At 42.0% G+C, this 18,808-nt stretch overlaps 1 protein-coding gene across 2 annotated transcripts in view; it reads left to right on the forward strand.

Moving 5' to 3' along the window:
• The window catches only part of csmd3b (CUB and Sushi multiple domains 3b), a gene marked incomplete at its 3' end in the record, with an annotated part of 316,085 nt that overhangs the window by 114,765 nt on the left and 182,512 nt on the right, over positions 1 to 18,808 (forward strand). For both annotated transcript variants that reach the window (XM_079288066.1, XM_079288067.1), the window contains exon 4: positions 5,200 to 5,397. In XM_079288066.1, the coding sequence (XP_079144192.1) occupies positions 5,200 to 5,397 (198 nt within the window). The remainder of the gene's footprint in view (positions 1 to 5,199; positions 5,398 to 18,808) is intronic.

The following is an 18,808-nucleotide window of genomic DNA, read 5'->3' on the forward strand; positions in this document are numbered from 1 at the left end:
TCAAAGGGAATTTGTCGGGAATAGAGTTCGTAGTCTCAACGCCTGCTGTTCCTCTCATTGGATTGTGGGTGTTGATATTTGAAAGAGGCCAGCACTGAGTGCTTGTTGTACCACTTGCATTACTGCATTTCTTGCCTGGCCTCTTGTTGTTGGTGGTGTGTTATCATCAACAATAAAGGGAAGTGCTCTCTGTCCAAACTACTCTTAAGCAGTGGCTAATCTGGAGCTCTGCTTTAGTTGGCCCCTTTTTTCCATCTTCACGCAGTAGTTTAAAACACGTGTTTGGTGTTGGTTTGAAATAAGGCTGCCTTCCTTCCTTAGTTCCTTCATATCAGTCTCTTTTTGCTCAGCGTTTGTAGCATGATCCTTAATAATGGACTTTCCAGTGGCATTTTATATTTAATGCTGTTAATACTCTTGTAGAGAAAGGTGTCACACATTTCAAAGGGGGAATGTCTCATCTTGGCATTCATCTTTTCATATTAAAAAGCATATTATCCTATTCGTGATTGTTGAGCTGTCATTGTTAGAATGTGTGGAAATCGCCTGAATCCTTGTATGAATGACAGTTGCTTGACAGATCTGCAGCAACTTTCTAACAATGGAAGGATTGTTTGAGAGAATAAAAAAAGTTTCCACTGTCATTACAAATATATGGATTTATTATCGTTTAGCAAAAGTGTCTCAAAAACGTCTTATTTTTCATCCACGACTCGAAAACTGTAATGTAACCTCTTGAAACCACAACTGAACTTTTTAGAAGTTTTGAGAATTGAAAGCTCTGAAAATGTGTCCATAGTGCACGTGTGTTGAAAGGCCGATGGATAGTGTAGTCACTTATCGATCTGCTTTCTTTTCCAAACAAAGTTCATTTAACATTAAGTTGCAGATCGATAATGCACACTTACTGATCAGGCAGGATGAATGGATCATGTAGCGACAGCGCCAATCACATCTTTCACAAATCAACCTTTTTTCTCAGCCCTTTCTCCTTTTTTTGTATGTGTGTGTGTGTGGGGGGGGGGGGCGGTAATTGGATGGTAGAGAGATGTTTTATTGGTTATACAATTCAATCTGTCAGACATTTGCTGCAAAAATTCAAGTACTCTGGGCAGAATCCAGACCGAAAGGAAAACAGAAGTGATGTTGGAACGAGCCGTTTAAAACACAAAGATTACCTCACACGATGCCAAGCGTTAATTATGAATACTGTTAAGTATTGTCAAGGTTAATGAACGTTGTGTAAATCAGTTTTTGCCTCTGGCATTGTTGGTGGGAGGCCACCTGACCACAATAAATGATGTACAACCTATGCTATTAAATGTAATTAACTTAACGGACTGAAGTTGTTTCATGACACAAGTTCTTCACATTTCTGACCTGAGGATTCATCCGTCGGTTCTCTTACAGTCCTTATAAACCGTCCATCTTTCACGGTAAATGTCTTGAAAAGAATTTCTGAAATTCCTTTTTCAGACGATGTAAATGGAAATCCATGTACATGGTTTCTTCTCACACATCCTATGCATTATTTTCAAGCGTTTCAGCATTTATTATGTTCCGCCATCAAACTTGGTTCATCTTTTATATCGAAGTTACTGCTGAGGGAGGCGCAAACACCTCCAAACTCATGAATCATCCTTCTCTGTCTCTGCCTCTCTTTCCTTTCCCCCCGTCTCCCTATTTGTCTCTCTCCCTATGTCATCGCTGTCCTTCACTCCCCCTCTCCAATCCTCCAGCCTGCGGTGTCATCTGTCTCACTAAAAAACTCTGAAAGCATGGCAGCATTTTCTCTTTTTTTCGAGAACTTTGCTCTTACTTTTTACCCACCACTCAGTTATTTCTTATCCCATCTTACTTCTTCCCACTCCATCTCGTGCTCCCTGTACCCGGACTCTGCTGTAATTGCTTATCTAGGGAGAAATAAAAGCCAGGTAAATGGTTATGTGTGTGCGAGAGTGTGTGTGGTAGAAAGAGTATAGCTGTATGTGGGTGTCTCCTCTGCTTGTATGCCAGTGTGTGTGTGTGTGTGTGTGTGTGTGTGTGTGTGTGTGTGTGTGTGTGTGTGTGTGTGTGTGTGTGTGTGTGTGTGTGTGTGTGTGTGTGTGTGTGTGTGTGTGTGTGTGTGTGTGTGTGTGTGTGACAAATGCAGATAGTTCTACAGATGGCCCATAAAAGCAGCAGCTTGTAATGAAGCAACTGAGACTCAAATCATGGTTATGGTAAACTGGGGAGAGGCAAAGATAAAGAAAGAGAAGAAGAGATAGAGTGACTAGTGAGGAGAAAGAAGTGAGGGTAAAATAAAATAAATAAGAGAAGGCAGGCATCAATAAACCATGAAAAGGAGTGTGGTGTAGCCGCTGGCTGCTGAATAAACTGGTGTAATGAAACTATGTAATGCTCACAATAAACTAGAGAAACAGTAAGGAGGGGTGGAGGGATGGAGGGATGGACAGAAGGGGTGATATTGTGGTAGAGTAGAGATAGAAAGGGAGAGGCAAGGAGCTGGCTTGTCATCAAAGTTTTTAGTTGAGGAGGAGGGAGCAGGGTAAACGGGACAGGAGGGGACGGGGAGTGTGACAGGAAGAGACATTGCGGGAAGAGGGGGAGAGACTAACAAATACAACATGGGAGATGTGGGAGAGAAAGATAAAAAAAGAAGGTGCTAAAGAGGCAGAGACAGATGGAGAAAAAGAGATTAAAAAAAAAAGAGTGGGTCAAAAATGAAGCAGAGAAACTTCATGAAAAAGATGACATGGACCAGATGTATAGGGAGTGAAAATGTCATGGAGGCACTGATTAAAAACCAAGTGGCTAAGACTGGAAAGTGTGATGTGTGTGTGTTTGCATTAGTACCGTGAACCACCAACAGACAGGCAATGTGTGTGTTTGTGTGCGTGCGTGTTGGGAGAGTAACTGTGTCCCTGATAGAACACTAAACATCCTGCCACCGACTGAGGCCACACTAACTGGCAAAATCGATAGGCCAACGGGTCGCAACACTAGGCCAACCTGACATCCAATCACAATACAGCACAGGGGGTCGCCTCCGTGATGGATGACCCTGGGTATGTGTGTATGTGCATGTGTGCGAGTGCATGTTTTCTCCGTAACTGTGGGTCTGTGAAGATAAGGAGTATGGTGATTGGGGGGGGGGGGGTTCTCTCAGGGTCTTTAGCAAACCGATTAACCTGTCTCGTTTGTGTCGTCCATGCTCTTTGAGGACCGGGATTAAATAGACCGTCTAAAGAAAACCTTAAACAGAATCTTTATTTCAACTAATTACAGCCCATGAGGGCATTTTTGTTGTTTTTTTTCTGTAATGGGAACTCATTTGGAGGCAAAGTTATTTCTGTTATTAAAGTTATTTCTGTCCTCTATCTATTTTTAAATGATCCAAAAGCTTTGGTATCGTTGACCCCATCACATTCAAAATGCTAATAACAAAAAGGTAGCAAGATTCATTTAAAGGAAAGTGAAAGACTGTGTTTGTGTGTGTGTGTGTGTGTGTGACCACTGACAAAATGCTAAAAGTCCACATAACATGCTTGGTAATCAACAGCACTGTGGCTGCAGTGGAGGGACAGAGTAAGAAGGGGGAAGAAAGAGGGAGGAGAGTGTAATTGAAAAAGCATTGTTGTGTAAAGGAATCAAATAGCCAACCAATAAACACTCAGTTGTTTCATTTGCTGGCATCATATCTTCTCTACCCACTGTGTGCTTTTTGAATGGCAATTACAAATGTTTGCCGTCAGCATGGAAAAGATGTTGAAGTTTGAATCGTGAAGGTTCTGGTGACATTTTTCATGAAAGGATCCCCACCTCTCATTTGGCAGCATACCATTGTGCCACGATGAATTATTCCTTTCTCTTCTTGTCCCATCCCGTTTCAACTCACCATTCCTCCCTCCCTCTGTCTGAGTAGTTCCATAGTTCTCTCCATCATGTTGGGCATCCTCTGTCTCTAGAGATGGGCGATACATCAATTTGATCTATTGATTTGAATTCATGGTTTAGGACTGTGTTTAAAAATGAAAATCGATCATCACTTTAACTCGGATGATTATGGTACGGAACCTCCGCCGTTCCCCTGATCTCTCGTCGTTCATAGTAAACACGCAGGTTCTCTTCAGACCGCTTCAGACACCGGTCAAATATCAACATGGCAACATGCTCTTATACAAGTCCTTCGTCGAAAAAGGCACTGTCTTCTCTAACCTCGAGCTAAACTCTGTGACTCATTTATTCCAGCATCTAAAACGGAGGCACGCAGCCGAGTGGGATAGGTGGGTGGCACTGCGACGGCGGCAGTCCTAAAACACCTGCTGGTAGCATTAGCTGAATCATTTCCTCACAGCGTTTAATATGAGAAGAATGCAAGCTCAAATGAAAAAGCTTGAGGTGGACGACCCGCCTGCCGGTTTCCCCAGTTGGCTCTGTCTCCCTCTGCTCTTGCCTCCCCCTCACCCAATCTGTTTCTCTCCTCCTCCCTCCTCCCTCACCCCCTATCTGTCTGAACAGTTTCATAGTTGTATCAATCAAATTCAAACAACAAGACTGCAGTTAGTCCCTGCTCTCCCATCTACTTCCTGGTTTATGGCTTGTAATACCCCTTCCATGCCTCTCTCCCTGTCTCTCTCCATCTCTCTCCTGAGTGTGTGTGTGTGTGTGTGTGTGTGTGTGTTTGTATGTGCGGATGTTTATATGCATACGTCTTAGGCACAGAACTGTAAATGCATCTTGAGGGAATAATGTGATTAACCATAAAACACTCTGATATTGTCTCCCTCCCTTTCTCTGGGGTGTAGCTTAGTTTGCTTCAACCGAGAGTGCAGTCAAAATATCGTTTCACAGTCATGATCATGCTTGGCAATATGTATGATACATAACTATAGGCCTTCCCATATGTGTGCTTGGGGTAAGATTTTAGAACAGGCACTGTGTAGGTATTTAATCTGCATCATCACAATGCAAGTCTATGTGGTACAGTGTTTTTAATGGTAGATGCAGTGTGCGGACTTGGGGGCTGTAAGTGCCTCTCCATCGGACGCATCACTGAGCAATGGCTGGGTATATTATATGGTTGGTTCCCGGTCGAGTTAGCGTCAAATCCACAGTTTAGTGAAATTAATTCAAGAAAGAAATTGAAAAAAGCCTTAATCTTTCTCCCTGACTCATTTTTTTCCTCTTCCTCTGCAGAACTCCACAGCACATCCTGTGGAAACCCCGGTGTCCCACCAAAAGCAGTGCTAAGTGGTGCCGGCCGCTTTACTGTGGGAGACCATGTGCAGTACAGCTGTGTCCCTGGTTACGTCTTAGACGGCCATGCAACACTCACCTGCATTACCAATGCTGGAAACTCCGCCGTTTGGGACTTCCCTGCTCCGATTTGTAGAGGTATGGACGACTATATATGTATATATATATATATAGATATGTGTGTGTGTGTGTATGTCTATGCGCATGACTGTGTATGAAGAGTTTTATTTTGAAGTTAAAATGAATTGAATGAATACAAATTAGAAAAACAGAACTTAGAATACGCTACATTTATAGCCATTACTAACTGTATTTGTCAAGACCATATCATCATGTAATGATCTCTATATGCTTTGGAAGAAAACCCTTCATATAATTTACGTGTATGTGTTTCAGTGAGAGAGACAGAACGACGGGCAGGCTGTGCATTTGTTTGTGTGTGTATGTGAAAGAGAGCCAGACAGGCAATCCAGGAATGCTTTTCTGCATACGTGTGTTGTTATGCTGTACTTTATAATCAAAAGATTTGTGTGGGAGAGAGGCAAATATGCAGAATGTACTGTATGCTGAAGTCTATTTTGGGATTTCAGGGTAGGTGCTGATGGTCTGTGTACTATGGTGCTGTATGCTATGACACTACAGTACGTACACTGAGGAATAACTTATTATGGGGCCCACTAAACCATGTTGTGTAGGTGGATGTACATCTAGCAACAGTCTTGCACAGCTCTCTTTAAGAATGAGTTTGAAGAAATACATATTAAAATGACAACGGCAGGAGCAGCAGCTAAAAATAATAAGTAATAAATGGCATCTTGTTGAATGGATTCAATTGTCATAGACTTACATTAAACATTTCTTTTACTTCACCAGACCATATGATTGAGTCCCAATGGCTCTCATTGTCACTCATTTACAAATGAGACGAGTGACGAGTGACTTCAAAGCAAGCCGAACATGTAGTAAGCCACAGAGAGAACTCTGTAGTATGTAGTAAGCCACAAAGAGAACTCTGTAGTATGTAGTAAGCCACAGAGAGAACTCTGTAGTATGTAGTAAGCCACAGAGAGAACTCTGTAGTATGTAGTAAGCCACAGAGAGAACTCTGTAGTATGTAGTAAGCCACAGAGAGAACTCTGTAGTGTGTAGTAAGCCACAGAGAGAACTCTGTAGTATGTAGTAAGCCACAGAGAGAACTCTGTAGTATGTAGTAAGCCACAGAGAGAACTCTGTAGTATGTAGTAAGCCACAGAGAGAACTCTGTAGTAAGCCACAGAGAGAACTCTGTAGTATGTAGTAAGCCACAGAGAGAACTCTGTAGTATGTAGTAAGCCACAGAGAGAACTCTGTAGTATGTAGTAAGCCACAGAGAGAACTCTGTAGTATGTAGTAAGCCACAGAGAGAACTCTGTAGTATGTCGTAAGCCACAGAGAGAACTCTGTAGTATGTAGTAAGCCACAGAGAGAACTCTGTAGTATGTAGTAAGCCACAGAGAGAACTCTGTAGTTGGGGGACAAAACTGGAACTGAAGGCGACGGCAGTTTGAAGAAGAAGAAACATTCCTTTATTAGTCCCACAGTGGGGAAATTAGGACACAGGACCCACTATTACCCACCAGAAAAAACCTGAACGGAACAAAGAAAAGATGGAATGAAATCAGATGCTGTGATTTACCCATGCAAATAGCAAGACGTTCCACCAAGACCACCAAGCCAATAAAGACAAAAATAGAGCCGTGTTGTCGTCTATTATTTGGCCAGAGATTCATTTTTTTCACAATATCTAAATATGTTTTATCACTGGCAGTGTGCTGAGGCAACACCTGGTTCATCATAGCTAACATTGTCTACTTTATTAAGTGCGGTAAGCGATGCACAGATGTGTCTGATTTCACCTCACCCAGGTGCTGTTTGAGCCACGGCGTTGAAGGTGGGCCCAACGTGGCCTGTCCTTAATGACAGGGAGAACCTTCACATTTAAATACACAATCAAAACAGAATGAACTTTCCCTTTCTAAAAAAGTACCAGCCACCAGCCTCCTCTCGCTCTCTCTCTCGCTCTCGCTCTCGCTCTCGCGCTCTCTCTCTCTCTCTCTCTCTCTCTCTCTCTCTCTTAAAAGTAAATCTAGCTCACCCAGCAGTCAATCTCTCTCTCCCTGCAATCATGCAATCAACTTATTCATCGAGCCAGATCATCCAAAAAATATGGTGTTTCCTTAAACAGAATTGCAATGACAGTGGTCTAAATGAATGGATGTATTGTTCTACACAGCAAAAAATAAACACGATAGAAACATAGGATACGATATGTTTCATATTGCACGCTTTGAACAATAAACCCACGTGTGCAATTTGTAGGAAATACAAACTGTTGGGTTTAAATAATAAGTGATCTCCAAAAATGCTAAATAAACATGTTAATTTGCCTCTCTATAAATGGAAGGGTTCTTATATTTTAAAACAAGTATGTATCATGCTTGTACACTTTTAGCCCTCCATGAACGATATCGCCAACCAAAACCAGTCTAATACATGCAACAATGTCACTGCACCTCACTGTGCAATGAACTGTAATTTGGGTCTCGGGATGGAACGAGGGGAGGGGAGGAGAGAGGGGGCAGAGGGGGGGGGGAAATGGCAACTTGTCAGTGCTGGATTAACAATGTCTCTGTCACTCTGTCAGTGAGGCTAAGAGGAGCTCAGCTACTAATACGTTCACACCAACTCGGCAATACACACACACACACACACACCGGTTCACACTCCCCACAAACACGCGCCATGCACAAAATAACTAATTTCCACACGAAACCACTCACTCATGCACTCAAAGAGTTGTACACGTGCGTGTTTCTTAGTGTGCGTGTGTGTGTGTGTGTGTGTGGTGACGCCTAGAGGCATTTATACTAGCCGTCATAGCTTTCTGTCATTTATTAAACCATGCAATCAAATGAATTGAAATGCAGTCCTTTTAGCAATATCACAGAGCATGTGCTCTCTCTCTCTCTCTCTCTCTCTCTGTCTCTGCCCCTCCCTCTGTGCATGCATGCTCAATCTTGTCTCTTTATGCTGTTACATAAATGTGCACCTTTCGACATCCATGAGCACTGTTATGCACACTCAGCTTAAATTGTTGTTGTTGTTATTGTTGTTTGGTTTTCAAAACATTAAACGGACATAATGCAATGGATTTGTCTGTGTCTGCTCAACAACAGCACCGTTGCTGAGGTTGGAAGTAAACATCATTTACACACATTATATTTAGTGTACACAGCCCGACTATCAAGTTGCTAAGTTGAGCAAACAAAGTTCTTTAGAAACATTAACATCAACTATAACTATTTTTTAAATTGCCTCCTCTGGTTTTCTACGATGAACTCATTTGAAAAACAGACACGACTGATGAGGAGCGCGTGACCGCTTGATATGGGCTCTTTGCCGGACTAATTATACAAAAGTACTTTTTTGCTGGCATGGACTTATAAAGGAAGATAAAATAAGCCATCAGTGCAGCAGCATTGCTGATTGATACTCATTGCTCATTATTGCTCTCTCACAAGACTTGAATCTATGTATGTTGAGTGTGCAATACTTCACTTCATCTCATGGTCCGGGTGAGTGCTCAATTCTGATTGGCTGCTGGCTGTCCATAAATTCCTGATAATGGACAGCTACTAAGTGGTTCTAGAGAAGCTGTCTACATCAACATCAACCACATCAACAAGGATGCAGTCAACGCCTCTGTTTACAATTTAGTGCAACAAGTTGAAAAGCTGACATTTCATCATCACGATGGGTCACTTCATCATTTCATTGCAGTGGTCTATCCTCTGGAAACCACACGACTGGAACACGCAATTTGCAAGGAGTGCCTTGAAGTGCCTGATACTTTGTATTAGGAGGCGATCAGCTCACATTCTAACTCACTCTTCAACTCGCTACTTGAGTCTGTGGCCGACTGCACACATGACATCTCATTAGTTGGTGAACATGAACGCACTGCAGCCGAGCCCAGTGGAATGCATGGCTCACATGCCAAATAGAGAACGCTTTGTTCCCAATTGACAGTGATAAGTTTACATCATAATACATATTAAATCAATTCTTTAAATTTGAACATATTGCCATAGTGTGATACATTCCAAAAAAATATCACCTTTCCTTTCAAAGAAGAATTTAAACATATATCGTTGTCAGGGCATAATGTTGTTGATCTGTTGATCTTTACGAATCAAGACTCCATAGTTTAACAAGGGCGTAGCCGTGAGTTCTGAATTTTCTTTGGGGGAAGTTTGCCCTCACTGCTTTGTGCCAAAAAGCCCTTTCTGCCAAAAATCTGTGTTTCTGTGAGATCTGTGCGTTTATGTATGAGTCTCAGTATGTGTGCTTCTGCTAATTTGTTGCATAATTATTTACAGAAACAGAATTTGCAGAATTATTTACAGAAACACCCTTCAGCATTCAAGTCATCCATATTCACACGGGCATAGTTGGCCCTGAGGAAATTCAAATCCATCGTGATCTCACAGATAGCGAATATGCTTATGAATATTCAAGGTTTGGGTGGATGTGTATGCATCTGCGGTGGGCTGGGGATGACCTGAGTGAAAGAGAGCAAGGCAGAGATAAACTGAGATAGAGCATCAATGAATACAGTATGGTGCAAAGAAGGTTGCTGGAAATGTCGGAAATTCTGAGAAAAATGTGATTGACCCAGAGCATGTTTGTGTATTTACAATGCAGGTGCACTCATACTATGTTACCTACCTTATTGGTTCAGCTCGTAGTACCGCTACTAATTCTGCTGCAGTCTGATCAGTCGACACGTACATGTTTTTTCACTTGTTCAGCCTTACTTAATCCTTATTGTTTGTTCAGACAAAATGTGTAACTTATTCAATGGCACAGATCAACGGAAATACATCTGGAGGCACAAACCAACAAGGATTGAGGCAAACGTGCATCTGCTTTGAGGTCAGTGAAACAATTGCGTGAATCCTGAAGATGTAGCACTCCACTCCATGAACATTGTGAAAGTCCAACACAATGCTGTCACACACACACACACACACTCAGATATGCATTGCCAGCTAGCCACAGGCTAATGTGTGTACTTTTGCAGCATTGGCTGTTTGTACTGAATAAAACAGACTGCAAATCACTCACTATTTGCACAAATGAAGCCAGGCTGCAATTCACTTCACATTCAGCATCAAATCCCCGTTAGTTACAGCTGATTGGGCTCCGACCGACACTGGGGAACTCTGAACGCTTGTTTTAAACTTCACCTAGCTGCCCTAGTGTTTGCTGCTGAGAACGCTGTCTATATGCAAGTTAGGGAGTCAGATTAGCCAGCTGCGTTGTCAACAGCATGTACTTACACAATCTTAATCTCATTGTTAATGGTATAATACAATACATAACACATATGTTATAATATATCATAACAAAGTGTGACATAATGAACAAATAAACAAACCGGTCATTTTTGTAGTCGTATATTTGTTGTTTTCTTCCTGATCTATGAGGATACTGTTTTATTGCTACATAATGTCAGTGATATAAAATAGCGACTGAAGTAAGGAAGTAAGATTTATTTATGAAGCGCTTTTTACAGACATAAGTCACAAAGTGCCTAACAGAGGCAGAATTACAGACATAAACAGCACAATGTGACCATATAAGGGTCTTTCAAACACATTCTGCCAGGATCAGTACCTTCAACTCTGCTAAAGTTGGTTGTTTGACTTCCACATAAACTTTCCACGACTTTCACAACTCACCTCTGTTTGTGTGTGTGTGTGTGTGACAGAGTGTGAGTGACTGCTTCTGACAGTGTGCATTGCGGTCTGTGTATGTAACTGTGTGTGTGTGTGTGTGTGTGTGTTTTGCCCGAGGCTGAGTATAATTGTTGCTTGGTGAGATTGTCACCGTCGTATTGTAATCATCACGGCAGTGTTAGTTTCCATGTTGCATCTTTTTATTCGTTCTTCTTACATCTCTGCTTGTTTCCCCCTCTTCCAGCCGTCCTCTCACTTTGCTTGTCTTTGTGTTAGTGGAAGCTGATGCAAATCCTGAGCTGTTCTTTTCTCAAGGAAATGAACCATACAACTAAAGCATTTCCCTCTCCTCTTATGATAGGCCTGGTTCCCAATATGAAGTCACTGTGGTTAGGCATCTGGTGATAACGTGAGGCTTTTTTTCAAAACCTGGTTCAAGATTTAGCAATATTCTATACACTGAGACTGAGCGACTCCATCTGCCGAAGAAGGCCACGAGACGTGTATGGAAGCTCTGAAAAAGGAAGGCAGACCTCGTGGTGAGAATTTGTTTGTTTGAGAGATATTCTGATTCAGAAAATACTCAAGATGGTATTGGCAGTGGACATTTTATCATTTTCTCTCTTCTGTATTTTCCTCAGTTTTAGTCTGTGCAGTGTTACTCGATGCATCGGATACCCTCATGGAAAGAGTAGGGGAGAGGGAAGGTGATGCCAATTGTGCTTGTGCTTGGGCCAAATACGGTACTATGAACTAGTTCAGACGAGCTGCGACAGATTACAGTGTTAACTTCTGAGACTCCAGCAAATATAACTTTCAGCAACTCATAGAAATGCATTTTCTCCATTAGCAACGAATGACGAAACCAAGACAGGTCAGACAGGATGATCTTATCTCAGGAGCATCATCAATCAAGGGTTGCAGTTGGAGAAGCAAGAGGCAAACTGTCTGTATAGTTACGCTGTAAAACACATCTGTTGTTAGTCAGCTTGTCAAAATGGTACCTATAGTTGGTTTTCCTCAGCGTTGTGAATTCCTCCTTTCATCAGAACAACTTGTGACACCAGTACCTATTAAATAGCTTTGTATGTGAAGCACCTTATTCCTGTCAATTCAGCTGATCAGTTCATGGCACATCTAGTTATAAGCACATTGCAATGAATGTATTTTATAACAAGCCCAAACCAGCTTTGATGTAATTATGTGCTTGTTAGCTCAACCAGTTTGTGCCAAAATACTATATTTAGTATGATAAGGAGAAGTGCCACAACATACAGACATACTTTGGACAAGTAACAGTACGGTTTTGAAAATGTTAGATTGTGTAAAAAATCACACTTTCATCAATGATCAAAGTTAGGAATTTAAGTGAAAATGCTGAAATCGAGTTTTTAAGTGTCTTTAATGTTTATATATCTTTGATATTCCAGGTGTTATGAGTCCATAGATACCTTCTGCTTGATTGTGTTTGTTGTAGTTCCTGAGAAACAGCCATATTCTTGCCATACTGTATTTAATATTAAACCACACAGGACTACTGTTTGTTTTTTTTAAATGGTAGAATATGTCCTCGAATAAGCAATTAAGGAATTTGTATTATTTTCAGTTCACACATGTGAAGGTCTCTTCTCTATTCATTCATAAATAGTGAAAAGTTGCACGGAACTATTATATGTCATGCAGCAGGGGAAAACATCTGGTTGATCATTTCAATGTGCTGCAATGCATTAACAGGAAGTGTGTCTGTGTCTTTTCATGTCAAGGAACAGATGTTTTCTAGCAACACCTCAAAGTAACACCTTTCTGTGAAGATTCATGATTAGGTTTGCATGTTAAGAAGACAAAATTAAACTGATGATGGATCACTGATTAAGCAAGTTGCAGGTCTCTAAGGCAAGTTTCATGTGAAGTATTGGACACTGACAAAGTAATATAATCTTGGTCCTTCAATAAATTAACAATTTTACAGAATTTGAGTAGTCAAATAAGAAAATGATTGTAGAAGGAAGTCATTTTAATGCATGTGTGCAACTCAGATTGCATCATCAAAGGAAAGTACAGCGGATATGGTATTCGACTTCAAAATACATTTTGTCCTGGCCCTCAATATATTTTCCCTCATAACAGCAACCTTTCCAATGACTCCCAAGTGGAATAAAACAAACGAGAAAAAGGCTTTCCTCATGACGTTTCTGTCTAATACTGGAGCAAGTCTGTTTCCCTCTCCCCCTCCCTCTCCCCCTCCCCCTCCCTCTCCCCCTCCCTCTCCCTCTCACACACATGCACACACCGCGTCTAGCTTCTCTATGGTCTCGTTATTAACTTTCTAATGGTTCCCTGTGGATGTAAAGCTCTGCTGATCCAAGCAACTGGAGACATATACACAGACGGGTACCGCCAAACATACTTAGGCGTGCACGCACACACACACACGCACACACATATTGCACCATACCTGCCTTGGTGGAGAGTAAAATAATCCAGGACCATATGTTCCCACCAGTGCAATAAAAGACACATTTAATAATCGCTCTCGCGCGCACACACACACACACACACACACACACACACACACACACACACACACACACACACACACACACACACATTGCACCGTACCTGCCTTGGTGGAGAGTAAGATAATCCAGGACCATATGTTCCCACCAGTGCAAAAAAAGACACATTTAATAATTGAATACGCTGCCCTACCTCTCTCTCTCTCTCTCTCTCTCTCTCTCTCGCGCTCTCTCTCTCTCTCTCGCACAGATATGCAAATCCATTCCGTCCATACTGTTGATTCCGCTCTGTGGAAATATGGGGACTTAATTCTGTAATTGGCTTCCATTGCCAGTAATTCATTTAGATTTAATAGGTGAACTAGTTTGTCTTTTGAATGGCACATTCCCCAAATTGCTTCATCATTTTATGAACAGGAATTCTATGAACATGTTGAAAAACAAAATGCTCAGTCGTCTCGTATTTAGCACTGACGACAACGTTTTGTTGACCTGAAGGAAACGAAATATTTTTGACAAAAAGTGACTGAATGTGATAAAGAGTTACTTTCTCTCATGACTGTTGACTTGAATCTAAATATTCAAACTTCCGGAAATCAGAAGAATCTGAAATGAATGGTTTTATATGTGGCAAGGGCATTGCAACGTTTCTGTTGTTTATAACATCATAACACCGCATTATTTGAAATAATATTCAAAACTCAGTGCTCATCGTCATGAAACGCTCTCTCTCTCTCGGCACACCTCTCTGTCTCTCCCTCTCTCAGATCAATGTACCAGCCTTGTAGTGACACTTGAAGTACTTGTATCTCCTCTCTGCAGACCTGCTCAATTCTTGCTACCTCTCTCCTCTCCTCTCCTCTCCTCTCCTCTCCTCCCCACTCTGTCCCCTCTTTTCCCTTCCTGTCTTGCCCTCGCTCCTTCCTTGCTCTGCACACACTGTAGCTCTCCTCTCCTCTCTCCTCATTACATTGATGCTGATGATGGGTGCTGTCCAAACTTTAGTTAACAATGACATATGAGGTTGCTGTTGCAGCTCATCTACAAGCACTCTGCACTGCCAACGTTTTCACAACGGGACTGAGACGACTACACTGTCCCCTTTCTCTCTTCTTCTCTTCTCCGTGCTCTGTAGCACACGCAGATGTGTTACTGTAACCCTTCTGTCTGTAACCTTCAGTGTTACATTTGTTGTAAAACTCTACATAATTCTTTATATGCAGAGTATCTTCCATGACCTCAAGGCTGTGGCAGTAATGGTCTAAACTGCTACTCAGTGGGGTGACAGAACAGCATCGCATCGCAGCTTATGGTGTCATTTCCATTTAAATGCCCATTTAAAGTCTGCCCACAGCCGCTTCTCCTTTGTGTATATTCAGTCAGAGGGCACAGCATTACAGACGACTTTCCAAGAAAAAAAAAAGAAATGAAGGGAGAGTTGAGAGAAAACCAATTATATTGTTTTCTTCATGAGCTACTTGTGGCAAGCAAAATACTTTGGTCAAACCTTTTTGATATTGAACACACAGCTTTTTTTCTTTTTCGAATCAACCTTTTATACAGTAAGAATTTGCTAAACCACCTTTTATTTTATTCATCCAGCTGGACAAAAAGCTGAAGCTTAACTGCACTAATTGATCCAGGCATTGGATCACCAGGCTGACAAACAGCATACAGATCTGCAGATTCAACACATTATTTATTTAGTACAGGCGGTTGTGAGCATCAGCGCTGCAAACCTGCACAACATCAGCGCTTGGCTATGTGAGCAGCCAATTTATGGTTATTTATTTAACCCTACACCACCATAATGCTTCAAATTCAAAAAAAGAAAGAAATTTGAGCAAAGCCTCCTGCTACAGTTTTACACATCCATCCATGAGAGGGTAGGCAGCTCGATCCTTAACAGACTGACATGCTGCGTGCGTGACTCTGCGCTACAGTTTATTGACTCGCACTTCCTGTCAGTTGAAGCCTTATGTCACAAATGCACAACCAAAAGATAAACAAAAATCTGTGACCGCTCTCACCCTGCCCACAACCTCTTCCAGCTGATGCCCTGTAGGGGGCATTGTGGGTCGCTGCCTGTCAAATCGTTCTGTTAAAAAAAAAAACGTATTTTGCCCCCGCTGCAATAACAACCCTGTCAGATGTACTGCTTTTAAAACCCGTGTATCAATGTCGGAAACACTCTCTGTGAATTCCGTCGTGTGGTTTTATGTGAATAATTTCATGTTGAGTGTTTAATGTGATGTTTGATACCTGTCAAAACATTTTTAAATGGTGCAATTGGTCCAGCAGGTGTGTCTGTTTCGTGGAAATAGTAGTGGAGATCTTTCTCTCCTGATGATTGTTTTCAAAATGATGACGAAAAAGTACAAATTTGAATTCAGGCACAAAATACCACAAGTTTTGCCAAATCACAAGTTTAGCAGATATCAGTACTCTAAAAACATCACACCTTAGCAGCTGCTTCACGGCACCTTCAATGTGGGCATTATTTGAACAACACGTGTCTCTGTTTTGCAGTTTCGTAGATTTTTTTTAATTTTTTGGAAATTTGTTCCTTCATTAAAATCGGTCGATCTAAAAACAATCTTAAATGTTTCAAATTTAAGATTTTATTATTTAGTCGAATTAATATGGTTGTGTTTATTTCCAATCCCTCATTTCCTAATTCCCAACAGAAGGTTTGTGTCAAGTGTACATCTGCAATGTGATTGGTTTAAAAATGTGTTTACCATGATGGCTTTCCCTATTCGTTTGCTGACACTGCAACACACACACAATGCACTGCACACCACAAGCTTCCAGACACTCTCATAGGCATGCACACACACACACACACACACACACACACACACACTTTTCTTTCATGCTCTAACACACTCACACGAACTCACACACACAACACAGCATAGTGGCAGTGCTGTAGTCAGCAAGGCCTCATTTAGCCACTAAACGATTTAGGATGTTCGCAATGTTTGTGTGTGTGTGTGTGTGTGTGTGTGGGAAGTCTAGTGGCCAACGGTGGCATGGATTGCAGGTTTCTCCTCCTCCTTCCATTCCTTTCTCCCTCTCTTGCGGTATCAGCTCCCCGCTCCTTACCATTTCTCTGGCTCTCACGAAGGAAACAGAACAGATTCATCATATCCTTAAATTTGGAACAGGCCTGTGGAATTTTTGTATTTGATACCGGTGTTGACAACGGACTAGAAACATTGTCAATTCCCCCACCTACTGTATGTCGGGACACAGCTTTCTTCTGGATTTTGTGACAGGAGTGTCTGATTTGACAGAATATAAGATGCCACCTATCCACACACTTCACCCAAACCTCAGCATAGTCGTGACCCTCCGCATTAACCATCTGCATATCTATCTTACTGTACATCTATCTGTCTAGAGTGGTCAGTAAGTCGGGTCTGGGGCGGCACCAACGTTTGCCGTGTTACCATGCAAGTGCACAGCCCCAGTGACTGCTCTTGACCAGTGCAGTGTTGGTCACATTCTTAATTGGCTGTTTTGCTGTATCTGCACTTTGTGCTGTTTCAAAGGTCAAATACATTTGGGAGTTGCATACATGCATAATATGCTGCCCAGCGCATGCCTTGTTGCTGTTCTCCTCCCAGCTGTTGTATGCAAGCAGAGAGTAGTACATTTCCGGTGATGAAGACATGCGATTGTTTAGCTGGCACACACGAATGAAGAGTCTCGTCTAGGTATTTACATGTTTCAGTAAATGACTGCACCGTGCGTGTGTTTTTATTGTGTTTATAAGAGGATGTATATTATGTGTAACCACGGAATTAAAGATTGGAGATTAGTCATGGCTGCTTAGTCACATTTACAAGACACACATTGCTGCTGTGACAACCGAAAAACAGTCTTTTGCATGGACAATAGGACAATAATCATGGCTTCCATGATCGTGCAAAGAGGCTGTTGTATATGCAGACAAATTCTGCTCTGTTTGTTTGCATGTTTATGCTGTTAGCATGGTTAGCTGCTAGCCGCCGGCTCAATCGTCTCCATGTTGAGAGCCGTTCGGATGCACTCGATGTTCTCTGAAGTCTGTACAGAAAACCTTAAATGTAAAAGTACCTATTTTGCTCATATCATTTTTAATAATGCCACAAACCAGACAGACATCCAGGAATAAGGGACGTAACACAATGCAGATGTGGTCAAACAAACACTGCCATTCATTGTTTAGAGTACTGACAGAAGTCAAAATGACAGAGTTGCAAGTTGTCTGTACCATTATAGGATACCAAAGCATTAGAAAAGGAGTCAAGTGAGGCGAGGAACAAAGGGGAATCGATGCGAGTGGCGCTAAATCATGAAACAAACAAAACACGCTTCCTAATCCATCATATACCCGCTGACTCACTACAGCCGACGACGGCTGAAAGAAACAAAATAAAAACCTGTCTTACCTGTCAAAATAAAACACACGCTAGCAACCACTCACGAGGCCTTGCGTTCAACTAGACAGTCACATAATTACGTGTGGTGCCGAAATAACAAATGTACGAAAAATTCAAAATGAGCCTCGAGGCTGAAGCCACTGAACCATCGTCTCAAACAAATGACCACACACACACACACACAACAGTCCTGAGTTAACTTCAGAGCCAACTGTCAGCCAGGTGAACGTTGCAACAGAGATACACAGAGGCGGACTGCAAGGTTTAAATCACAGCAGCCGCAGGCTTCTCGGGTGATGGATCAGACAGGCTTGTGATTGGTGGCTGGTACCGGTGACGAAGAGTAGAAGATCCAGCCGAAGACATAGAAGAAGGGGGCGCAAACACAAGGGCCAGAGGTGTTGACCAGGGGGGGGGGGGAATCCCTCCAGATGAGTGGATGATGTGTTTACCGGCCTAGCTGACAGAGGAAACGACCACAGTAAAGCACAACGATACCCAGAGCTGTCGCCTGAAGACCGGAACAGCAGGACTTGCTGTAGCAGCTGTATTCCATATTGTTGAAAAACCTGAACTAAAGGGAATGGTGATTAAGTCTTCAGTCAGGGAGAAGTGTTAACATTGTCAACATTACATACGTGGATATTAGGCAGGATATATTCGTTAAATGTTGCAGCAGTTATTTGTCGTCAGGTCAAGTTTCATGACCCTTGGGCGCTTAAAAGTAATTTGTTGTTTCAAGAGGACACATCGCCTCATTTTCAGGTGCATGCTTGCGTCTTGGATTTCTACTGGAGCATGTTTGCATGCCTTTATGTTAAAA

Source organism: Melanostigma gelatinosum (genome assembly GCF_949748355.1).
Source record: "Melanostigma gelatinosum genome assembly, chromosome: 17".
Lineage (NCBI taxonomy): Eukaryota > Metazoa > Chordata > Actinopteri > Perciformes > Zoarcidae > Melanostigma > Melanostigma gelatinosum.